At 49.0% G+C, this 25,733-nt stretch overlaps 1 protein-coding gene across 10 annotated transcripts in view; it reads right to left on the bottom strand.

Moving 5' to 3' along the window:
* KALRN (kalirin RhoGEF kinase) overlaps positions 1-25,733 on the bottom strand; it is a 737,253-nt gene that overhangs the window by 23,239 nt on the left and 688,281 nt on the right. For 2 of the 10 annotated variants that reach the window (XM_062209080.1, XM_062209024.1), the window contains 6 exons: positions 23,100-23,285; positions 21,837-22,008; positions 17,442-17,680; positions 15,564-15,823; positions 11,731-11,854; positions 10,562-10,621 (listed from right to left, as the gene is read on the bottom strand). In XM_062209080.1, the coding sequence (XP_062065064.1) occupies positions 10,562-10,621; positions 11,731-11,854; positions 15,564-15,823; positions 17,442-17,680; positions 21,837-22,008; positions 23,100-23,285 (1,041 nt within the window). Of the gene's footprint in view, positions 1-10,561; positions 10,622-11,730; positions 11,855-14,762; positions 15,296-15,559; positions 15,824-17,441; positions 17,681-21,836; positions 22,009-23,099; positions 23,286-25,733 lie in introns of those variants that run through there. The other 8 variants (XM_062209004.1, XM_062209089.1, XM_062209042.1 and 5 more) reach the window with 5 other exon arrangements.

Genomic DNA, 25,733 nt, shown 5'->3' with positions numbered 1-25,733 from the left:
GGTGTGAGCCCAGAGGGAAAGCAGTGATGGCCCAAGTACTTGGGTTTCTGGCTCCGAGGCCCAGGCCAGCCCATCAGTGTGGACATTTGTAAAGTAATCCAGTGGATGTGAGTGCTCTCTCTCTCTCGCTCTCTCGCTCTCAAATAAGTTTGAAAAAGGACTCTAGAGTAGAACAATTGGATAATGCTGCCGAACTGGTTCAATGACCTGTGTCTCCCATCAGGAGAGGCATCCACAGCAGCAAGAGATTGCATCTTTTTTTTTAAAGATTTATTTATTTATTTGAAAGTCAGAGTTACACAGAGAGAGGAGAGGCATAGAGAGAGAGAAGTCTTCCATTCGGTGGTTCACTCCCCAATTGGCCGCAATGGCCGGAGCTGCGCCCATCCAAAGCCAGGAGCCAGGAGCTTCTTCCAGGTCTCCCATGCAGGTGCAGGGGCCCAAGGACTTGGGCCATCTTCTACTGCTTTCCCAGGCCATAGCAGAGAGCTGGATCAGAAGAGGAGCAGCCGGGACTAGAATCGGTGCCCATATGGGATGCCAGCACTTCAGGCCAGGGTGTTAACCTGCTGTACCACAGCGCCGGCACCAAGAGATTGCGTCTTACAGTGGACATGAACGGCAAGCCGAGACACCAGAAGCAGGTTCACATGCTGTAAAAGCTCAGGTAGGGCGTCAGAAACCTGCACGGTGGCAGTACTTTTACAAGAAAACAGCTCAAACTGCCAGTTCGAGAATTTCTTGCCTTCCTCCTTTTTCTCATCACAGACACCAATTATGCTACCACTGAATACATGTGCTGTCCAGAAAGAAAATATTCTTAATTTGGATGTAGACATAAGAAGGGACATTGGAGAGAAAGGATGCCAGCAGAGCTCGATTGCAGGTTCTCCACTGGAAGGGTCTGGTGGAGGCCATCGGCTTCATTCCTCACCACTGGGGTAGCCCAGGTGCTGTTCACAATGGCAATGCCATCACTGATTGGTGCAGCATCACCTGGCAGTCGTAAAGCACCCACAAACTCTCCATTTGCCCTCCAAACCTGGAGGAAGGGCAGAGCAGGTGTTCTGCATCCCTATTTCTCCCAGGAGACAGGGGAGTGAAGTGTGGGATCACAGAGGGTGGCAGAGAGCGGCACCAGAGCTTTTGCATCGCAGCCATCATTGCCTTTAGTGCAGTGGGGGCCTCTTGGGAAAAGCACTGTGGGAATCTGTCATTGACCCCGGAGGCCTGCTTGCTCAGCTTTGCCTCCTACCTCCCTCTCCATTCCATGGCTATCTAGCCTTCCCCTTCAAACTCCTTCATCAAGGACCAAGAGTCTGTGCAGGACTCAGGCTAACTTTGACTGCAGGTCATACCCACTGAAGCTTTCTCCCTTACCTCTCCTCCTGCTACTTAGAAGCAAATCAGAGCGTGGACTGGAGGAGGGTCGTGGCAGCCTTCTCACGGGGTTCTCATTACCTATGTAGCCATCCAGGGCTTCCCAGGGACAGACTGCAAGGCTCCTGGGTTCATGAAGACCTTGCTGTTTTGTTCACTATCATTGCCTCCAGGCCCAGCACAATAGCTGGCACACAAGTGCTCCACTGAGAGTTGTCAAACCCATGGAACAGTAAGGTGCTGGGCTCCTGAGTTTGGAAGGAGAGCCGAGAAAACGGTTTGCCATGAACTTGGAGTGTTTTCCCACTTCCGTTCATTGGGAATGTTGATTGCTGGGGATCTTGTGGTTCAGTCAACGAACTCTTCTAGAGGCAGCACCTGCACGGCTCTGTGAATACCTCGCATCTCATGATCTCACCTGTGCTTTACTTGCCCGACCAGATCTGCATACCCTCTGAAGAAGTAACCTCTTCACGTTTTATGCACCATCACGATGGTGTTGAATACGGAATCTCGCACAGGAGATCAAATATTTGTTGTAGCAGATGAACTGAGGTCGCTAGAATTAAGGTGTCTGGACCGGCGGGTCTAGTGATCATTGTTCGGGTGTGCAGGGACTTGAGGTGTCCACCCAAGACCTGAGCTTCAAGGGTTTCTTGAAATCAAATGTGTTCCTTTTTTAGAAACATCTTGGGGGTCCATGTACAGTGGTGGATGGGAAGGAGCAGAGAACTGGAATCTGAACTAGCAGTGGCAGGGGAGGACACATGACGTTGTCCATATAAAACGCACACGTGCTGTCCCTGGGGGCCGGCACAAGAGCAGGCAGGAGGAAGGAGGCTGGTGCACAGCGGGAAAGCGCCCTGGGGAGCTGGCTGGGCCTGGACAGCAGAGGGCGGCAGCTGGCAGTGCTTGTTCCAAGCCAGAACCGAGACGCACAGCAGCGTGGTCCACAGCAACCTAGCTTTGTTCTCCGGGAGAGAAATGCACTGTACTCTTGATTTTCGGGCAGTGAGGTAAGAGGAGAGACTCAGCGGTAAAGCACCCAGAGTGAGGAACCCAACCCGAGCTTGAGGGATGCTGTGCTTCTTGCCTGTGTCCCAGACTGTGAGAATGAGGGTGAAACTGTCTAGAAAAGCCATTGTCAGCTGACTCCCAGAGAATCCCCTGACCCCATTCTTTCCAAATCCCTCATCGCCATCACAAAACACAGCTCCAAACTACATGTTGAGAGTCCTGAGGAAGTGAAAACTCAAACCAGATGTCTTGAACTCAACTCAGAGCTACCTTGAGTGAACCAAAGAGGCTACGCTCTCCTCTCCTCTCTCATCCCTGTATGCTTGTGCCCTGGGCATCAGAGGAAGGGGAGGAAATTAGGTAATGAGTCGTGGAGATACAACCAGATATCAGAAAAATAATTTCTAAAAATTTAGGTATCATTTCTGGTTTGGAGACTTAACTGTTCATATTGTTAATCTATCCAAATCAGACACAATCTTCTTAATTTTTAGGAAACATTCCTATCTCTGTTCATTTCTAAATGAATGGAAAACAAGCTGCAATTTAAAAATTGTGATTTCAACACGATTCCAAATAGCAACTGAATTCTCTTCCAAGTACTTCCTTATCTTCAAGTATTTCCATTATCATTCAGTTCTTTTTTTCAACTTTCATTCTGTGACTCAATTGTAATAGAAATGCTTAAAATTCCTAAATGTATGATATTTAAAAAGGTCTTTTAATTGTATAATTAGTTGTAGTTGGTGAGTCTGGTCTATATGATATCGAATCCTTGGCTTTTGTTGAGGTTTGCTCTGTGATCAATTATTACGATCAACTGTACAAAGTTCCATGTATTTCTGAGCAAAGTCTATAATCACCAATTGCTGAGTCAGGTCTCTATACATGTCTACACGTCAAGCACAGTAATTGTTTTATGGATATTTCTAGTCCAAATTCAACTCCTTTACCCCTTGGTATCTTGGTTAGATCACATTTAGTGTATCCCCAGAAAGAAAAGGGTAAAAACATGACTTCTAGCAAAAAATGAAAAAAAAAATTATATCACGTATACTCAGAACAGCTGCTGAGAAAGGAACAAAAAGGGAGTTCGTCGCTGGTGGGTACCGGTGTCCAGGTGGTCTCCGCAGCCAATCAGGACCCAGGGATGCTGCAGGGGGGTGCTGCAGCTTCTTCTTCATAAATCACATGTCCCGCTTGACAGCCAGGATCTTCACTTTGGATGGTCTTTGTGCATGAGTGTATTGGGGTCTCACCGCTTTGTGATTAGGCCAATTATTCTCCAACCTTCAAAATGTCTTTCAATGGGTGAAACAATGTTGAGTCTCTGGAGCCAGAACAGGTTCAAATTTTCTCTGAGGACAAGGGAGAGGTTGACCTTGGCTCCTTTGGAGCCCCCAGGTGGGAGTGCCCGTCGCCTGATGCCCCTTCCCTGGCCTCCCACTCCATGCTCAGCCTCTCCCCTGCTCTTCCCTGGCCTTTCACTGGCTCTCATTCTTCTCCCTGTCCACCCCTTAGACATTTTCCAACTTCCCACCATTGTTTACAGAGATGCCAGTTACCTTCCTTCAACAGAGAATGAATCACACCAACTCGGCCTAAAAACCTCTTGCTGTTTTTTGGATCAAGTCCTGCTCCCTAACCAGTCCGTGTAGGCCCCTGAAGTCTGGTCTCAACTCGTCTGCCAGGCTTTATCTCCCACGATGCTTCCTCCAGGTACCCAGGCCATGAACCTTCTCAACATGTGCTAGGATCCTTCATACTTCAGGGCCTTTGTTCAGGCTCTTTCCTCACCTATTGCCCTTCCCTAAGACTGCCTGTGTCCTCTTAGTCCCTACAACCCATACAACTGCTGGTGTGCGACTCAGTGCCCAGGCTCATAGGCTTCCTGGGAATATACAACTTTGAGGTAATTAGGTAACCCTCTGCGCTCCAATCTTCTTATCTATACAGTGGGAATAGTGCTAACAGCGCCCTCATCATGATGATGTTGGGAGGAGAGCATTCAGCACAGAGCCAGTTACACAGGGAAGACTGCTCAATAGTAGCTTCTATTACTGTAAGCCTAGCACAGAGTGAGCATGCAAACGTCTACTGGTGAATGAATGAACAGCTCCAGGCAGAACCGATCAGTTCCTCCCCCTGACTCTGCCAGAGCAAGTTTTGCAGTCTGCTATGCAACAGAGACATTTAATCAAGCCTGCTTCCCTCTACTGTATGATTAAGCTTAGAACCCAGTCTTACATAATGTGTCGGCCGGCCACGGTACTCACTGCAATGCCCTGTGTTAACCAAGTTGTGTTAAATTGGAGTGAGTAGGAACTTGCAGTGGGTGAGCCTGCAGGTGAACTTTGACAGCATGGAAGGTGGGGAGGCAGTGGCCTTCGCTCTTAAAGCAACTTTTCCTGGGCAATGACGCCTTATAATGTCACTAGTGTAAATGGGCTTGGGCTCCGCACTAGGGTGAGGGTGACACAGGATGTGCACAGCCGAGGGTGTGCTGGGTGACTGTTACCCTGAGAAACCAGGTTAGATATTTCCAGCCTGTGCAACTGGACTTTGTTGGCTGCTCTGGGCTCCTGAGTCACTGGGAAAGGGCGTGGGCGAGGCCAAATCGTCCACCCAGCTGTCAAGGGATTTAAAAAGTGGTCCGGGAAGAAAGTCTCCTCCCACAGCTGAGGTGCAACAAGGGAGGGCCTGAGCTTGACCCTTCTTAGGAAAGGACCTGGGCCTTCGTGAGCAAGCCGACTTCCTCCAAGTCAGGTGCCAGGCTGGCCTCCCTCGCCAACCACCACGATCGAGACCTGTTCTTGTTAGTGGTTGTAGGGCCAGGAGCTCCTGACCCTGCTTCCTCTAGGAGGGTGACTGAAAGGAACAAACAGCAGCGCAGCCGTGATTGTGCAGAGGGAGATCTTCTTACAGTGCTCCCAGGAGAGGGAAAGGCTGGCTCCCGCGTGCTAAGTTCTCTCCTCTCAGCGGTGGAATATAAATCAGCTTGCTTGGGGAGTCAGGGCAAAGCCAGACAGGGAGGGTCTGCTAGCCAAACCCATCAGATATGTTACAAAGAAAATATTCTGTCAAAACACAGCAGGAGGCAAATAATGCTTCACCTCCTTTTCCTCCAAAGGGTTCTTTGCATAAAAATTCTTTTTGTAAAATGCAGACACAGGCGTTGGTGGAAACACTCTGGTGATGCCAGGCCAGCCACCTGACTAGGGGGGTAAAAGTTTCCTTCAGCCCATCTGGCCAGGTCATTTTGAAGCTTGGAATCTCCGGGGAGGAGGCCAGGGCAATGGAGGTGGGAGCCGCAGGCCGGGGCAGGGGAATCATGGGCTTGAGGGAGGAGCAGCAGCCAGCGCTGGCCACTCAAACCCTTCCCCCACCAGGAGTGGTTATGCCAGTCGGGCTTCAGGAAGAACTCTGCCCAGGCCACTCCTACCACCCTCCCTGAAAAGCAAGTTTTGGGCAAAGCACGAAATCATTGAATCTTCTGCTTCCTCTTCTGTCTGGGTCTCTGTTTTCCGAGTCAGAAATGCTAGGAGAACAAGGTCTTTGCTGGCACACTTCAGACCTGCATGGTCCCCAGTGGGTTACCCTCGGCGCTGTGCTGCCGCCCATAGAGAAACCCAAGGCTCAGAGAGGTTAACAGGCCCCAGGTCACATGGCTGACAGTACCCACATCTGAAGCTGGTTTTCTGATTCCTGTTCCAGTGTTCTTTCCGTGCGATACTGCCTCTGTGATTTCTGTTTGCATCATACTTCAGCCTTGGAAAGCCAGGATGGGTAGAAATATGTTGAACTGGAAGATGGAGTACCACATTCACACACAAGGAAGCTGCCACCCGAGGCCAGGTCTTCTCCACTGCCAGGATCTGTGTATCAGATTGAAACCCATCTGGAGGGGGAGCTCCAAGTGCTGTAGGGTGGTGTGGGAGAGGAAGCAGTGGCCAGGGAAGACCCCAAACCACCTTGCCTTCTAGTTTCGGCACAGAAAGTTACATCTTTCTGCAGCTGTTTCCTCTTTTAAAGGTGAAGGCATGGGGGGGAGGCAGCAGTGGAAGGGACTAGGGAGGTATTGTCTAGTGAGCACAGAGTTTCTTTTTTTGTTTTGGTTGTAATGCGTAGTCTTTTATTGATTTATAACCTAGAGCAATCCATTTAGCAGAGTTTTGGTTGAGATGATGAGAAAGTTCTGGAAGTGGATGGTGATGACTGCATTTGGAAAGTCTGATTTGTATCCTGATTGGAAATTTCCTACAAAATCAGCTTCACCTTCCCAAGTGCTTGCTCTCACTCACCTTTCAGAACCTCCTCCTATAGGATCCCTTCCCCACTCTCACTTCCAAGCTGGCCTATGACAGGGTAATGTCGTCTAAAGTTGGTCTGTGTCATGGAGCAGGTGCACGCGGAACAGCCAGGGCAGAGGCGGAGTCTTCTTGGGATCACGACAACCTCTTACTCTGATGGACTGACTTTCCCTGCTACAAGTAGTACTGGGCTTTCAAAAATAAGCTTGCATGTGTGCAACTAACCAGACTTGACATAAAAGCTGGTCTGAGAGTCCTTATCCAAGACAGAGACCTAAGACTGGGTGGCTGGTGCAGCAGGCCTTTTGACCCTGTTGTGAGAGGGAGGCAGGTGGCTGCCCTGGGGATGGGGTGCAAGATGGTGAGAACTGACAATCCTCAACTTTTCAGAGGTGGAATGGGTGTGGGAAGCTGCCTCGCCTGGGCAGGAAGAGAAACCCAGTAGAGTCCAGGAAGGAGCCAGACTCCTTACAGATGGACATGGACTGAACAAGGGCAGATGCCCTGGCTCCAGCCTGGGGTCTTAATGAAGACACGGGGGCAGGGTGGGAGTGAGGCAGCTGGCAGGCTGGCATGTGCTTCCCAGCCCAGTAAAAGGCAATCAGCAGCCTCTGCCGTACTGGAAAGAAAATGAATCTCAACTTGTTCCCAAGGAACTCTCGTGTTTCACTTTTAGCCTCATTTGGCTCCTCTTCCATAAAGAAACGTGTCTCACATACAGTTCCTGCCCCTCGCTCCTACCCTCAAAGTTTAACCAGTGCAAGGTAAAGCTGAACTGTGTAGACAGACACTCATCATTTCTGGAAGAGTTCTCCATGAGGCGTGGCCACAAGGGGATGGCACAGACCTAGAGCCAATCCAGCATGGCTGGCAGTGCTGAGGGCGGGGAGTGGGGCTGTACGTGAGAAGTCACAAGTCTGTCTCTCCAGGGGAAGAAGGCGGATGTGGGTGTTAGAGCAGACTCATCTCCCTTTACTTCAATCAGTGATCTGGGAAAGCTTGGAAACCAGATTCCCAGGGTTCAAGGTGTTTCATTTTCCTTTTACATAGCTTTCAAGGATGTGCCTTTCTCCCCAAAACACTAGGGTGGGGCAGGGACATAGGCCACCCCTGAGGGTAGCAAGAAGCTGGTATGTTACAAGAGATGGTCCAAGATTGCCCCTTACAGGAACCCAAACTGATGTGGTTCCTGCAGAGGCAGAGAGGAGAGCCCACCCACAGCTGGCACTGGAGCCAACACACTGGTGTGAGGTCAATGGTGCCAGCCAGCGGGGCAGCTTTCACACTCAGACCTGGCCCACGGTGAGCGTGCAGGGTGCGCGGTGCCAGGATGGCAGCTGGGTTGAAGGAGCAGAGACTCGCACAGGCCGGAGGAATTGCAGCTCAGCTCATTCAGAGCACAGGACGTGCTCCCAAAGAGATGACACCTATGGCCGCATCATGTTCTCAAGACAGGGGTGCGGTTGGCGGCCAGCTGGAGTCTGGGAAAGTGATCACATTGGCAGTGAGTAGCAAGAGCCTCCCTCTTGTATTGCACACTGGGCCTTCAGGGTGCAGCTGTCTTCAGGATGCACTTCGGCATGCCGTTTTCTTCTACGGTGTCGCACTCACGTTTCCCTTGAGAAAATTCCCACGCTGAACAGGTTGTCATTCTCTAACCTGTGTGTTTTCTCCATAGTGTTCGTGTCTGCAAACGCTGAGCTAGCAGGGCCAAGATGCCTGCTTCCCCTCTGCCCCTGCTCATGTGCTCCAAGTTAATTTCAAAAGGAGAACTCACTGGAGGTTAGAAGGGCCCCACAGAACGCACAGGGCTGCAAGCATACCTGTTACCAAAACCTTGGGTTAAGCAGGATATTTGCAGCTGCCAGCCACACGTCCCCTCGAGAGTTCTGGTTAATTGAAATCTCTGCCTAAAGGAAATTCGAAGCCTCCACTCTACACGTCCACATGTACATGCATCAGCAAATTTTGGTTTTCCTCTCATCAGCATGGGCATCCTAATGGCTGCTCAGGCACCCCACAGCACCTTGTGGGGACCCATCTCACTCAGCCTGCACAAGGCTCAGATGACTAAGAACCTTAAAAATGTGTCCAATTCACGAAGCAGGGCTGTGTGTGTGTGTGTGTATGCACATGCTTTTTCTTATCTATATGTAGCATGGAACATCTGGTTACATCTGTGTGTGCTGATCACTTGATCCCAAATCCCTCTGTGGTCACTTCTTCCTTTACAGAGTAGAGTGGGATACTCACTGGTCTCACCTCAGTCCACCAGGGCTGGACAAGGTCCCCATTGCCTTCCAGAGCACAAACCCCTGGCCTTCTCCCTCCCTCTCTCCAACGTTCCTCTACTTGCAGCTGACAAATGCAACGTATGCCTGGACATACAGGTGCATGTAGCATCTACAAGCTGACAGGTGGGGGCTCCACAGGAGCAGGTGCCTACTCTATGAACTGCAAGCAACAGAGAGCCACACATTTCCCTTGGCTTCCTCATTCTCTCAGGTACATTTAGGCTATGGATGTCATATCCGCCTCTTTCCTCAGTGGAGCACTGTGTGGATCCACACCTGCCAGGCTGAGCTCTGTGACACCCAGCTACACCAAGAGCCACAAGAGGCCATTTTTATCCTGGGGTAACTCCCACTTTCAACCACTTGCCTCTGACCTGATCCAATCCAGTTGGCTTCTTCCCAGCTGACTTACCGGTTCTTAAGCCTTGTGGTCTCTCCTGGGTATTGTGGTGGCTGTCATTACATGGTGACAGACTTCTTTGGGATTAGGTCAAATTGGAATAAGACCAATAAATGTTCACCTAGTTAAGCAAAAAGCCAAGGGCTATACAAAGGAATGGTTTTAAAAACATGTTCTGTTTTGTGCTTAGATGAAATTTCCCAACTTTCATCCATGCTTGGGGGTAGGGGTCCTGATTTGGAGGAGGGCATTACAATTTACCCTGCAAGGCAGAGTGGCAAAGAAAGTCAGCTCTGGGTTTGCTCTAATTCTCTAGGGCCTATAAATGTTTGATGATGTCTCTCACTGGCAAACCAAGTAAGGGCCTCGCTTCTGAGAACCCAGGGGGCTAAGAGGAGCGGGGAGTAGACTGGAGGTTCCGTGCTGGTAGAGGCGCTGCTACCACTCCCACATTCCCTCCTGGAGCGTGGGCAAGGCCTCTGTGTGGCCCAGTCTCAGCATCTCCAGAGAGGCCTCTGCCAAGGCTCCGGGACGGCGGCCTTCCCCAGGGCTTCTTTTCCTCTGCAAGGTGGGCACAGCCACTGCAAATGAGCCCTGGGGACCGGACCAAGGTGTGCTCTCAGGCTGCACGAACATGCCTGCTTTGCTACCAGCTGGCTACACACAGTGACAGATCAACACCCACAGCAGCACAGAACCCATGGGGTGTGGGGGACAGTGGCCAGCAGCGGAAGGAAGAAAAACAGGGGAAGGGGGAGGGAAGAAAAGAGGGAGAAACTAACTAGGTTCTTGCTTCTAGCTGGAAGCCAATCGCCCTTTATAGCGCTGCTTTCCATGCACACGGCTTCCGAGTTTCAAATACTGAAGTAGGGCATTCTCTACACAAGGCCAAACACCAACAAAGAAACCTTTCAGCAAACATCAGTGAAAACGTCAACTTCTCTGTTTTTAAAAACATATCTAGAGTTTCTCGCCACCCCCTCCCCCAAATCGACTAAGTTTTTTGTTTGATTTTTTAAGAAATTGTGATGGGACAGCCAGATGTGCCCAATGCCCCAAAGTATCCTGGCATGGTTAGTCACTGTGGCGCGGTCACTGTTACAGAATACATCAACAAAGGCAATCAGTGAGCAAAAGAGGACAACAATAGCTGCTTCTACCTCCATGCTAGTATTAGGGTCAAGATCATCACACTCAGACTCCTCGGAACTGTTCGTCTCCTTGATTGGCAGCATGAGGAAGGGGGAAGAAAGAGAACACAGTTAGAACACAAGCAGCTTTTGCCGGAGACAGAGGAGCGCTTCAGAGCAGCATGGGCAATGGGAGACTGGGCAGAGAGAAAACCGGGTGCTTTTCAGGTGAGAGGCCAATCGCTGAGGGCAGCAGCATGCTCTTGTCATGAGCGGGGCTGGGACTGTGTGTGACCGCGGATCACGGGAAATAGCAATGGAAGCAACCGAATGGAGCAGGAGTGCCGTGGGACTTAAACTGCTGTCTCCCGTGAGGCTGAGTGTCCTGGGTGAGGGTGAAGGGGGGCGAGAATTTCTTTTCCCCAAGAAGGACATTTGAATGGTTTCAGTTGTTCTTACTTTGTTCAGTAACAAAGCGCCAGGCGGATAATCACGTATTACAACAGCGCGAAAAAATCAGTGCCTAATTTCCATTGTGCAGAGGCAGATCTTTCTAGAGGGCCGAGTTTACAGAAAACAGATTTTTATTGTGCAGGATGAGGGGAATCAAGGTCTGCCCAGTGTAGACTCAATCAGCGAGTTCAAAGTAACGGACGGGTTATTACCACACAGGGGGCATCACCAATGTGGGGGAGGCAAGAAAAGTGGCCTAGAGTTGATGTCGTCTGAACTCTGGGGAAAAGAAATGAAACTTTGCCAAGGACACAGTGGCCCTCAAATTCCAAACCTCAGCCTTCACCGGGTTGGGGGTTTGGAAGGCACCCCTAATCTCTGTACGCTGTATGTGTTCTCAAACCTAGGCTACCGCGTAGGCAGCTCTGAGGGACTGAGTATGAACCAAGCATCTTGCATGTCTAAGAGAACAATGCTGCAGATAATTTCACTACAAAACATCTGCACGGTAAAAGAGAAAGGTATCAAAGAAAATAAAGGAGGTACTTACTTGAATCGAAGTAGCCAGGAGAAACAAAAAATAAAAAATAAATTGATCTTGCATGCAAATTCCTGCTAAACTACTTCCCCTTTCCTTCCCGAACCGGGACAAACAAAGATCCCCATCCACCCAAGTTGCCTCGTGAGAATGCTGCAGGGTGGGAGTGGATGCGAGGTGGGACACAGCTCCGCAATACCTTACTCACTTTAACAGAGACTTTGCTGCCCAGGATATCCTTGGGTTTACGAGGCCCTGTGGCTTCATTTTTACCCGTGTTCTCCACTTCTGCCCGCTTTCTCATGCGTAGAGTATGCCATGAACATGACTTCCTGTTGTACCAAAAAATGCACCAATCAAAATGGCAGCTCAGGGCAAAGTGAGGTGGTGGGGTTGAGTCAGCAGGTGAGGCGCTTCCGTCAAGCCTGGCTTCAGAGCCCCCAACCTGCATGCCAGCTCCTGCAGAGCCCGACTTCACCGCCGACGGTGAGTGACCGCGGATGAACTCGGATCCCTCCTAACAGATGCCCAAGGGTGACTGCAGCATTTGAAGACACGATGAGTACCAGGTTCCTCAAAGCCCTCCCCAGTGGGAGGCAGAGGATACTGGCCATGCCTGATAGCACTAAGGAGATCCCCTCTGATGGCACGGTGGATGGGGGAAGAGCAGGGTTAGGGCTGAAGCAGGAAACACAGGGGAAGTCTGTCCTACACTGGATAGGCCACAGTGCTTTCCCATGGCCAGACACACAGACCCAGAAGCCTGACTTTGAGGTTTCCAGCTCACTATTTGCATTACAGCATGAGCACTCCCAAACACTGCAGGACAGAAGGACTTTTCTGGTGCATACGACTTCATAAACAGTTGAACACTACTCATTTATCTGGACATTTTAGGGTAAAGGGTTCCCCAGACTATATCCTAGAAGGCCTAGAACTTCCAAGTTGGGACAAGACCCTATACGTGCTCCCAGGGAGGTGGGAGTGGTGATGCCCTTTCACACCATCTTGGCTTCTTTCTTCCCACAAATGGATTGGGAGCTACTTCTTCAAAGAAAGACGGAAGCTAAGAGGGACCAGTGTTGTGGTGCTGCAGGTTAAGTCGCTGCTTGTGATACCCTCATCTCTTATTGGAGTGCTAGTTTGTGTCTTGGCTGCTCTGCTTCCAATGTTAATAAGCTTGGGAAGACAGTCCATGTAATTGGGCTTCTGCCACTCATATATCAGAAACCAGAATGGATTTCCTAGCTTCTGGCTTTGGCCTGGCCCCAGACCGAGTTGTTGCAGACATTTGGGAAGTGAATCAGTGAATGGAAGAGCTCTCTGTCACTCTGCCTTTTAAATAAATAAATGTTTTTTAAAAGTTGCACATATACACGTAAAAGAGAAGCTCAAAATAAAGCTCCTGAGTTCCATATACATCAGGACTCAAAGTCAGCAAAAGCCAAGTCACAAACAGCACTGGTGACTCCGAGCAGGTACTACCAATTTCGAGTGTGGTCACCGGATTTGGATGAACCTTTAAGGATTGTCTGGCCTCCCCTTGGTTCTCAAATGTAGGCCTATGCGGACAGGGCTCCATGACAAGAGCCGTCATTAAAGGGAGAGCCATAGGCAATTTAGGAAAAAGAATACTCCAAGATACGGACTAGCTCCACCACCCATCTCCACTATGTCAGGACTTCCAGGATCTCCTGAGGAAGGTGTTCCAAAAACACATTATCACCTAACACACAGGCTCGAGAGTGACCTTCTGGTAGGACAAAGCAATTATAGCCATGTTCTTGGGTGTGTTTGGAAACAGGGCTCCTTCAGGCTGGGCCTTCTCTGTGCCTGCAAGGTGGGCCGGCTGTCTGGGACCCCTACAACCCTAGCACCTTCTCCAGCTGCTGTGTTTGAGAATCAGTCATGGAAGCTAACCTTTGATGCTACCACTCTGTTAACTTCTAGCTTTCATCGCCTATCTGTAACCTCAAATCCCTGTCTCTCGCTCCAGTCAAGTCAGTGCCTGTCAAAAAGACCCTTAGTACAGACAGCACAGCGTGCCTGTGTGTGTGTGGGGGGGTGGTGGGGAGGTGGGGAGGATGGGCTGTTCCTATGTTTATTGAAACCTTCTGGGCCATTCCGTATGCTTGGTGAGAAATGAGAGGTGTTAAAAATAGCATTCAGAAGGAAGGCTCAGAGCACGGTAAGTGGCAGGAAAGGCTCAATTTCAGATCCTTGTTCCCAGAAGAGCTCATCATCATGGTTTGGGGAGCCTCCATCTCTTGGCCACAGCCTGGGGATAGAGGTGGACACATGGCTTCAGGGACATTTATCCTGTAGGCATCATAACCAACTCTGACCCCTGTGGTCATAGCAGGCCTTTGTGGAGAGTGTGGTGAGTGTGCTTCCTTGATAAACATGACAGCCACTTGGGAAAGAGTGGCTGACAAGAAACCAAGATGACCAATGTGCATTTCCATCTGTGCTCTTTTCCCCAGCTTGGCACCCTCCCACCTCTCTTCCCATGGAAGGTTCAAATAAGTGGCCAGCAGACCCAAAAGTAAGGAGGAGGAAGGGCTTACTGCCTGGATCATTAGAGCATGAATCATTGAGTTAGCTCTGCAAGGGTCTTGATTAATAAGAACTTCAGTGCTTTGAGGGCCTTTATTCCCAGGGCTTCTTAAAAGATCCCCCTTCCCCCCACAACAAGTCCTTAGAATAAAATTAGTTGGCCCATTACATCTTAGGGGTCACCACTCACTTCCAGCTGGGCCTATGGTCAGCTGGCGAGGCCAGGGTGCTGTCAGTAGCCTCTATGCCCTGACCCAGAGCATGGGCCAAGGCAGTAAGGTTCTGCTGGTGCCACTGCTCAGGGTCCTGCAGGAGCCTCCTCCACCCTGGGTGACCACCTTCCACGGGTGAGCGGGCAGAGTGGAGGGTGGCTGCGAGTGCGAGCCAAACCCGGCCCCTACTCTTTAGTTGTTCACTGACGTCAGCACCTCCAGGTCTCCCAGTTGCTGGGATGCTCTGGACAGCATCCAGCCTGCATCATTCCTCATTTCAGAGGTTAGAGAAAACCAACAGGGGGCCGTTTGAAGGGAAACACCAGGGTCAGAGCTCTGGTGACAGAGGCACCTTCTGTGTAGGAAAAGCTGCCAGTGTGTTCAACCGACTCCTAAAATACAGAAAAGGGGGGAAAAAAAGGAATCCGAGAATAGTGAGATGGGGAAAAAGGGTCAACTAGTGTTTCAGCTCATTAAAACATGCTCATGGTGCAGGTTTATTTTACATATTTAAAATAGTACATTTAAAATTACTAGTTACATTACAGGTACAATGATGGACATTGTGACTCTCCACCGTATTGCACAGCCTGACTTCATCCAAATGGGTCTCTTTAAATAGTGCAAAACACTTTATACAGGAATGTGTTTGGAAGGGTCTTCGCAACCAAATGAAGGAGAAGAAATATCTTACAAATGACCATGAACATATATTAAAGTGACAGGGGAGGGGGACATTAAAAAAGTTACAATCTGTACACGGAGGAATTGCCACAGACGACCAAAAAGTTCCCTTTCTCCTGGGAGAAGCAGCAGGCCTCTGACCAAGACAGGTCTGGCGTTTGTGCTAAGGTAAATTTTTGGTGTCAATCAAAAAAAAAATATATATATATCCATAACTTCATACAATATAAATAGAAGTCCAGTCCAGTGAGTCCTGTGGTGGGGCAAAGGTAGCAACGGAAGGCATGTCTTTGTCACCTAGGGTTTCAGTAGGGTTCTTTTCTTAACAAGTTGGGGAGAAAAAAAAGAGAAAAAATGAACAGAAAATTATAAACGAAAAGGAAAGACAAACCACCGCCACCACCACCAACCAGACACCGGAACGATTCAGCCTGGATGCCCACGCGTGTGGTTCCGGCACTCAAACCTTGACTCCAGTGGCACTGTCGAGAGTAAGCAGCAGTAATTCCCTACTATGGGTTCTGCTGTTTGTTTCTGACTTTATAAAATCCACATACTCCTCTCCCGGGCAAGCCAACGAGGCACTTACTTGATGCTCCCGTCACTATTTTCTGCTGCGGCTGCTGAGGCTTTGGTGAGGGGCGCCAGGATGCTGCCCGGGACCCAGCCCTCGGCCGCAGGGGATTGGTCGCTGGCGGGCTGGTACACCAGGCACATGTTCTGCTGGTTGACGGTGAGGACCTGGACCACCTCACCTTGGCTCACACAAATTTCATTCTCCTTCAGTGCATAGTAATCTTTGATCACAGCCATGGATGAGCTCCCGTTGCAGCCTCCCACGTCAGTCTGCTAGGAGGTGAGGGTGAGAGGGACACAAACAGAAGGAGGCTGGTTCATGTGGGCTTGCTCTGCATCCGGCTAAAGGCCGAATCTCATCCACCAGCAGGTGAACGATGGGCTGACTCTTGGGCAGTGATAGCGTATTCATTAATGCTCTGAACGAGTCCTCTTTATAGCAATGCCTCATACAATATTCTAATCAGGGCTGGATATGTAGAGACACTGCCCCAGCCTCAGGCTGGGCAAAGGCACAAGCCCACTTCTAGCTCGTGACCATCCAGCCAACGTCCTCTCACTAAGGGAAAGAACAACCTGGCACTGGCATAGGGATGCCTGTGCACCTGGGCAGAGTAAGGTCAGGGCAAAGTCAGGCATCATAATCCTCCAATGGAAATACACAGACTTTGATATGACAGTTTTTTTTTTTTCCTTTTGAAAAACCATTGGCCTTACTCTACATTCTAATCTTCCTTAAGACAAAAGTAAGAATGACGCCTCTGCCCAACTGAAAGACAACACGGTGACCTGCCCTGCCCTGCCTCCCTGTGGGAAGAGAACCCTGGAAGTCACAGCCTCCTGCCCTGAACTTGCTGCTAGGAGGCGGGGCTGCCTTTGTACAGGAGTCTGCACCAGCGTAGCTGCTCCTAGACAGACCTGTGACTCCTGAGGAGGCCTGGCTGCCTCCTAGAACAGGGCAGAGTCCAAAATGCTTCAGAATGTTTGGCAAAATGCTGAAATGACTTCAGCTTGTTCACGGGGGGCAGGGGGTTTCACAGTGGAAGAGCATTTCTGGTGGTAAGATGAAACAGGTTGGTACAGATACTCCAATACAGAACTGGCCTTGGACATGAACTAGTTTTCATAAATCAGTATCAACTAATAATTTAGGAGAAAATAATAAAACTACAAAATCAGAATAAGTAAGTAAAAAACATAGGTGTTCCTACTAATCTACTGAGTTCTAGAAGAAACTGAGCCTAATGAAGTTAACTAACTTGCTAAGGCTCTACAGCAAGTTGCAGAATTTCAGAGATTAGATTGCCTGGTTCCTAATCTAGCACTCTTCCCATTCTCTCCTGTTCCTACTATCTTGTAGGGTCAAAAGGAGCTGGGTAGACTAGATCTACGGAAAGTCCATGACTATCCTCACGGTGATGTTTGAACGGTGGATTGCCAATGATAACTGTTGAACGCGAGACTGGCATTTCCCATTCACACGTGGATGATCAGCTTCCCCTTCCATATCAGCCAACGGATGGGGAAGAGTCGTGAGGCGACTTCAGCAGGCAGGTAATCTCTTTTTAAGTCACACTAGAGTTGTGACTTTTAGATGACCTACATTACAGCTTCTCCACGTGGTCCACATCGTCCATGTTCACGAGTGCCATTATAATAATGCTTACATCTTTAACGTTTCTGTAGATGATGCTAGCTGCTTAACACATTGTGCTGTGCCTGAGGGGATGGGTTTAACTCACTCAACTTACAGGGGAAGACAGAGAAATAATCGAGAGTATTTAGTGGACTGCTCCCGCTAAAACAGCACACAAAGATGCTGTTTCCTAAAGTGACCTCTGAGGCTGTGTCCTCAGAGTGACCAGGGTGGGAATAATCAGCTGTCACTCACCTTGCTGCCCTCGAACTTGTCCCCAGGCTGGTGGTAGTCGAACCCTGGACTGCCATTGGAGGTAGATATCTTCAGGGGTGGCAGAGGTGGGTTATAGCTGGAGCCCTTTGGGGGCTTCTCAGAGCCCACAGGGACAGAGGAGTAGGGCCTGGGGCTGGCTTGGGGCACCCTCGCAGGCTGGGACCTCATCACAGCTGTGCTCCTCTCCTTCCGCTGATACTCAATGGGCGACTGGAGCGCTGCAGGGTGAGAGCAGACGGTCACTCTAAGCTCTGGGAATCCCACAAGGATTTGGAGACCTGTGAGGTTCAAGGCTTTGTGCCGGGCTAATGTGGATATGTGAGGAAAACACTACCCTTGTTTTTAAGGAACTGTGAGCATGAGGACACCTAGCTAAATAATGAAAATACAAAAACAAAATGGTCCATTCAAGGTGCAGTGCCGTAGGTAAGGAGGGAGAGAAGGCGCTACAGGATGGGGCTGTGTAGGTGAGCGGGTGTGGGCGGTCGTGGGGGTGCTGAGAAAGAGCTTCAGAGGCGGGCTGAGGACAGCTGGACTGGAGGTGGGCCCAGGCACGCTGACTGCAGGAAGCAAGCAAGTGTGGCGCGCTGTGGGGGCAGGATGCAGTCAGATTACCTGGGCAGGGGCCACGGGTCTCCACGAAGGAAGAGGCGATGAAACAGTTAAGGGGTGTTTGAGTGCCATGGTATGAAAGATCTAGAAAACCAGGCCAAAGGGGCTGGGCTTGCTGATGATCATAAAGAGTGGCTAGATTCAATGAACTTGAAACTTTCAAATCCGATTCTGTCATCAGAGCCACAGTTGAGGGACCTCATTTGGTCGCAGTTTGGAGGAAAGGAAGAGATAAAAGGCTTCTGGTCCTGGGCAGAGGGTCTCCCGGGAGCAGGGCTGGGAGTGTGCCAGGGCAAAGGAATTCATGACACTGCCTGCCTAGCTGGGACAAAGAAGCAGGAATGGAAGAGAGAGAAGTGTGGGCAGCAGGACGCAGACGACAGGAGAACTGCTGATTGGGTGGGAAGGACATGAACTTTGTTTTACTGAGTCTAAGATAACAAAGTTCCAGGATCTGAAAACTAAAGAGGTACAGCCAGGCAAATGCCACAGGTCAAATTCTGTAAGAATGACTTCAAGGGTTGGCCTGATTACGTCGCTTTTATCAGTAGTCATGGTAACAGCTATTTAAGTGGGTTACCAGCTGGGACCCAGAGACCTTTCAGTTATAATAGCATTTCTACAGTGATACGTATGTACTTCAATGGACTCAACACAGGGTCACACTTCCTTTCCACCTGAGGTCTCAGGAGGGGAGCACTGGCTTGGAGCTACCTGTATGCGTCTTTGTAAGTAAGAGCCTGGCCCCGGTCCCTCAACACCTCCTTGTCCCCGGAGTGTGTCAAAGTATCCAACAGGCCTGGCGGAGCTCAGCCTCTCTGCCTGGGGAGCTTTCTGTGGGCATTCAATGTTTAGGGAACGATAACCTAGTTCAGTAACATCTTCACAATTTGCTCTTGAAACCGTGTAGGAGTTGAATCACTGGCTCTGCCTACAGAAATGCAGTTCCAAGTTTTAAGTACATAGTCAAGAGCTATGAACTAGGTTCTATCAAACTGACTTCATGAATCAATCAATAGCCATCATGCGGAACAGGGGTACTATCTGATTCTATGCTTTAACCTTGCTAAAGCATTTTAAAAGTCTGCCTTCTTAATCCTCCTAAGCTGCACGGGAAGATGAGCGTTCATTCAATTTGCTTAACAAAGGTCTTAGGATAAGGAAAGCTGTGCATCTCTGACCAAGTTTGGTTTTGGCATTGCATTCAAAAGGCAGAGTGAAGAGGGTGGGGATCTCCCATCTGCCACTGGACTCCCCAAATGGTCGCAACGGCCAGCACTGGGCCAGGTCAAAGCCAGGAGCCTGAAACCCCATCCAGATCTCCTATGTGTGTGGCAGGGGCCCAAAGACTTGGGCCATCTTGGGCCATCTTCTGCTGCTTTCCCAGGTGCATCAGCAGGGAGCTGCACCTGAAGTAGAACAGCCTGGACTTGAATTGGCGCTCCAATATGAGATGTCAGTGTCCCAACCAGCGGCTTAACCCTCTATGCCACAATGCCAGCCCCAAGGGTACAGTCATATGCCTGATCCTGTTTCTTTCTTTGCTTTCTTCATTAGGGAGCTCATAAATCAATGTGTGTCCCATCATTAGCAATTATACTGTAGTTTTGTGGTTAAAAGCCTCACTTGAAGTTCTATAGCTCTAGGTTCAAGTCCTTGCTCTATCTATGACATTGAACACATTTCTTAACCTCTCTTTTCCTTATTTACCTTTCCATGTTGACCTGAAGATTAAATGTGAATAAACATGTGAAACGTTTAGCACAGTGGCTGCCATAGAGTAAGGAGCTTGATCGTGGAAGCCAGTATTGTCACTTTAATTATTTCTGGTTTCAATTTATTGCCCTATCTTATTGTTCTTCATCTTGAATTGATGAACTTAAAATCCTCATTCCAATTTGGAATCTATAAGAAATTTCTAATAGAAAACAATTTAAATGGATGTATTTTATAAATGTACATATTTTTGTTTAAAATTTTCCTACCAATAGCAGTGTTTATTCAAAGTTGAACATTCAGACACCATATACAACTTCCATAACCACCCCTCAAAGCTGGGCTGGTGCTTAACTACAGAGTTTCTGGAATGAAAAAGAACCTCACAGATCACTTAGCATACTATCTTTGCCAAACTTTTCTATGACTGGAACATAGGGGGCCCCAGCCCCCCAAATACTCTGTGTATGAAATTGCTTTGAAATCTCATGTTCTATCTTAAACAGTCAAGGTGTACTTGTATAAAAACTCTTATTTCTTTAAACATAAAAACATTGTGAGAGCTACCGCTGACTCTCCTTTTCACAAAACAAGCCAAGCAGGACTCAGAAATGTCACCATCTGCCCAGCATCCCCAGCCGGCATGCCACCTTCTACCTTTCCCTGGACTTTCAGTTCCATGCTAGATACTGGTCAAGAGCTGGACTGGCATCATTGGAAAGACTCCACATCCCAGTACTGGCAAGAAGAGGTGACATACCCAAGGGCATGTGTGTGTGTGTGTACACACATGTCTACACATGTGAGCACATGCGGCCATGGAGTGCAGATCTCAGGTAGGCAACAAACGGTACATCCAAAGGTGGTTCTGGGAACACCTATGTGTGTGCGCACACTGGGGTGTGCAGGTACACACACATGGCCTTCTCAGCATTGTACTGATAAGAAGACACAGCACACCTAGGGGTGGTTCCATATGTGCTTGCTGAATCTCCAGGTTTACTTTGTTACTGGTTCCAATTTCCTTTCAGCTTCAGAATCCATCCCTGTTCGAGAGACTTCTAAGTGCACCAGCTCAACGGCAGATCAACAATATGTTAAGGCTATAAACCCCGTCACGAGCCAGGCTCAATGTGAAGAACATGCCAGCAGAGAGGAAACAAAGACACACAAACAAGGAGATAACTCCACTTCAGTTCACCCCTGGGGGACTCCTGTAGTGCCTACAGAGAGCTACACGCTCTGTGGAATCCCCAACTTCTTCCAGGGAGTTTTCAGGTACAGAGTAAGCATCTCTTATTCAAAATGCTTGGGGACAGACTGGGAGTTCAGTTTTTCAAATTATGGAATGTTTGCAGAGACTTTATCAGTCAAGCATCCCTAATCAGGAAATCAGAAATCTGCAATACTCCACATCCCAAAATGCTTTAAGCATCAAGTCAGAGCTCAAGACGTTTTGGAATTCAGAGCATTTGCGTTTGGAGTTTTGGATTAAAGATGCTCAACCTGTACACCACTGAGAACTGGAGTTAGCAATCGCCTCTGCTTTGAAGGAGGCACGGTCAGCTAGCGACGTGGCTTATGCAGGATCTTGCACAATTGGGAGTGCAGCAGGAATCTGGACAGGTGAGTCAAACTCCCAGTTATCTCCAGGATCCTCTAGAGAGCCCGTGAGAACACCAGCCCTCACCTACCCGGGGGGAAAACATACGTCACTGAGAGGTAGCCTCTGACGTGCAAGCACGTGCTCACCTTAGACTTCTGCTCCAGTGATTGCTACCCGGTGGAGGGAGCCACAGGGCACACATGCTACATGCTCTGGGGGATATCCCTTCTAGTGCCAAGACAGGGCTTCGTTCACATCTCATCTGCTCCATGTGCATATTCAAGTTCAGAAGAATTCTACAGTGCTTCTGAAGACTATAAACTTGTGTCCATACAAAACATGATCTGGTCTCACGGCTCAACGTGAGCTCAGACCTAAGAAGCCCCAGGGTGTGGGGTCCCCTGAAGTGGCCCCGATAGAAGTCAGGCCCAGTACATTACCATTTAAGAAGTCTCGCTGTGTTTCTAGGACTTGGTTGATGTCCTGCACCCAGGCCTGCTGGATGTCTGCGTTGGCGGCCTGCAGAATGACCCTCTCGGAAGTCTCCCTGTTTATGAGTGCAAACTTGCAGGGGTCATTGTCCACATTCTCCTCCAGGACCAAGTAATTCATCTGGAAGAAAACAAGTTGATCCTTTTCGTATGTATGTGGTTTTAAAAAATCAGTGAAATATTCCTATTCTGCAAAGTTTTTTTTTTTTTAATTATTTATTTATTTATTTGAGAGAGTTACAGACAGAGAGAGGGAGATATAGAGAGAAAGGTCTTTCATCCACTGGTTCACTCCCCAAATGGCTGTAATGGTCAGAACTGAGCCAATCCAAAGCCGGAGTCAGGAGCTTCCTCTAGGTCTCTCATGCAGGTGCAGGGGCCCAAGCACTTAGGCCATTCTCCACCTCTTTCCCAGGCCATAGTAGAGAGCTGGATAGGAAGAGGAGCAGCCAGGACTCCCATATGGGACACTGGCACTGCAGGCAGAGGCTTTAGACTACTCCGCCACAGCGCCGGCCCCTCTGCCAGGATTTTATGTCAGGAGAAGTTTCCAAACTTTCCCCTGGATATAAGGAAATACTTTGGTTTCTGCCTTTGGTGAACAGCATGATCCCAGGGAAGACATAGGATTGTGCTGGAGACTGGTCCTTGGCCCAGCCCTTCATTTTCACTGTCTTTCCTTCAAGCATTTGCATTTTTGGGATTTTCTTTTTTTAAATGATTTATTTTATTTACTTGAAAGGCAGGGTGACAGAGAGAGAGGGGGAGAGACAGGGAGAGATCTTGTATATACTGGTTCATTTCCCAAATGGCCACAACAGCCAGAGTTGGGCCAGACCAAAGCCAGGAGCTCCATCAAGGTCTCCTACATGATGGCTTAAGCAATTGGCTGCTTTCCCAGGTGCATTGGCAGGGAGCTGGATGGGAAGTGGAGCAGCTGGGACTAAACCTCATGTTCATATCGGATGCTGGCCTCATAGGCAGCAGCTTAATGTGCTTTGCCACAGTACCAGCCCTGTTTTGGATTTTTGGATTAAGAATGCTCAACCTGCACTACTAAAATTTAAAGTTAGCAATGACCTCTAAAGCCGAAGGTTGGGCTGAAAGATCTCCCAGGTTCTGTATCCTCACCACCCAGAGCCTGGACTTAGGGAAGCAACTCCCATAAACCTGGTTCTTTCTTGCTTCTGCTCCTCCCCCTGGAAGCCTCACCTTGATGCTCCTTTTGAACATGTAGCCTGGGGTCAGGGAGCCCTTCCTGAGCAGTTCACTGAAGATGACGATCTGTTCAAAGAGGAACACACGTCTCTCCTTGGTCCGGGACTGCATGCCTGCATCCAGCTCGATCACGTAGAAGGTGTCCTGTTGCAGCAGCTTCCCCTGCGCGGTCAGGGTGCCCTGGCAGAGACAGAGGCCAGGATGGAGTGAGTGAGGGCGAGGAGACAGCTACAGCCCTCTGGGGCCAGGACCACAGACAGGCCTGATCTCCAAAGGTTCAGGGCTCTAATAAGAGACTGAATTAGGACCCACGCACTCATCCAGGGGCAGACTCTTGACACTTTCCTCTTCACAAAAAGGCCTTAAAAAGAAAAAAAAGGAAGCCAATGGAGTCACTAAAAAACAACTCCAGGAAAATGCCAGAAGGAAGGTAGAATTAGTAACTAAAAAGAGGTTCATGAATAATCCTGGCCCTTCTTGTTTTGTATGAAAAAGAGAATAGAAAGTTGGTGACACATGGAGCTGGAAATGGTCGTTTTGTACATGGAGCTCTGAGAACTGTGCCTGTGTGCCTTCCCTGCAGCATGGGTAGAGGGCCTGGGACGCCCTTACGGCCACGCACCTAGAGCTGACCATTGGCCAGGAGAAGCAAGGTAGGCAAAACCACAGATAATCGCATGAGTTGGGTTCCTCGCTTCTCTTCTCTTAGGATGGGGAAATTTGGAAGTCTTATTGTCGCCAGTCAAAAGGTGAACATGAGGTGAATATGATAGGTCCTCATATTTTATAGTCCAGTAGATATTTTTCTGCATCCTGTTGTCCTTATAAAAATGACTCCAGCTCCCAGGCCACCCCGCTGAGGAGGTGGAGCCTATCCGGTTCACCAGTTTCTCGTGAGGTTTTCAGACACGTGTCTGCATCTTAAAGGGGATACGGCCTGCCCAGTGTCTTCAGAAAGCTGTCAGTGAGCCTGGCTTTTTCTACGGCTCTGCAACAACAAGACTGGCATCTGGGACGGTTGTCAGAGGCTCGCCTGGGGCGTGCTCTGTCTCAGGTGGTGACTTTGCCCTTTAGTGCCCACGGGGCTCATTCCTTTCACGTGATGCTTTGTTTTAAACATCATCCAGCAGGGGGGTCATGTTTCTTTTGTGTTCCTGAGAAACGCCTGCCCTCCGCTTGGCTCACGGGCTCCTCACTCTCAAGGTCAGCAGCCAAACAGGCTTATCTCTACCCTGGTCCAAAGTTAATATTAAGCCAGTGACCAGCTCGCCAGGAAAGCTCTAAAAGCTCTCTTAATATTACACAAGGTCTTGATCATGGGTACAACCCAGCCCACACTGAAGGGAAAGCCAGAGGATTTGAGAAGGGGAGAATTAAAAGGAGGCAGCTCGAACTTCTCCCAGACCCAAAGCCACAGACGTGGGGACTACACTTTGGTTCACTGTCCTTCCCAGTCGGGGAAGCAATGCAGAATGGATTCTCCACAGCCTGAAGAAAACAGAAGACGCTAATGCCTGACTGAAAAGAGAACAGAATTGCACACTCGGTGTGTGGCTCATCGTGGATACACACTCATGTATAACACATTTCCTGTGAGGTCTGACTTGGGCCAGAGAGCACAACCTGATGCCATTCCTCCTGCCAATGGTCAGTTAATCCAGAGGCCCCGAGGAAGCCAAGCCAGATCCCTGCTCAGACAAGCCACATAGGAACTCAGGAATATTTCTGCTGAGTGACCCTGCTTACAGCATGCTTCAGGTCTACCTTGGAGATCTGAGAACTTGTGAAGAATTAACAGCAAAGCCCCAACAGCTGCTATCTAGCTGCTGTCACAATAAGGCATGGAAACTGGACAAGGACACACAGGACGGGCTGGAAGGGCAAGGAGGACAAGAGAATGTCATGAATCCAACTTGCTAGGTCAAACCTGAATATAGCACCTCCTAGATTTACTTATACCACCCATCTCCTTTATAACTAGCCTATTCTAGTTCATTCTACTTTGGCTGGGGAACCGTTTCTTTCTTAATTATCTCAACTGCTAGGAATTCATTTTCCTAAAAAGAAATAATGACATCTTAGGTTGCAATATTACTGGGAAACAGGATTAGAAGATCTACATCCTTCTCTAAGGGAATCACCAACTACAAGGATCCAGTCAATAAATGCATCAGTTTCAATTTGATCACATTAATATTCAAAATGGATCATGTTTACTTAATTCATGAGGTTTGGATGCAAACTAATAACAGCCATTTATTAAGTGTCAATTTGGAAAGTCAATTTGCTCTTCCAAGGTTTGCTGTTATGGGGTGAAGCATTTCTCCCTCCTCCAATGCATATGTTGAAGTCTGAAACTAGTATCTCAGAATGTAACTTATTGGGAGGTGGGGTCTTTATAGAGGCAACCAGGTTAAAGCAAGGTCATCAGGGTGAGTCCTAACACAATGTGACCAATGTCTCTATAAAAGGGGGGCATCTGGACACGCAGTCATGGATGGAAGCAAGGCGATGTGAAGTCACAGGGAGAAGCCGAGTGTACATGAAGGTGGACACACACAGGCCAAGGGCAGACACCTAGAACAGATGCCTCCCTCTCGTCCCTCAGAAGGAGCCTCGCCGCCAGCA

This window comes from Lepus europaeus, chromosome 2 (assembly GCF_033115175.1).
Source record: "Lepus europaeus isolate LE1 chromosome 2, mLepTim1.pri, whole genome shotgun sequence".
Classification (NCBI taxonomy): Eukaryota; Metazoa; Chordata; class Mammalia; order Lagomorpha; family Leporidae; genus Lepus; species Lepus europaeus.
This window is presented reverse-complemented; position numbering and strand designations above follow the sequence as displayed.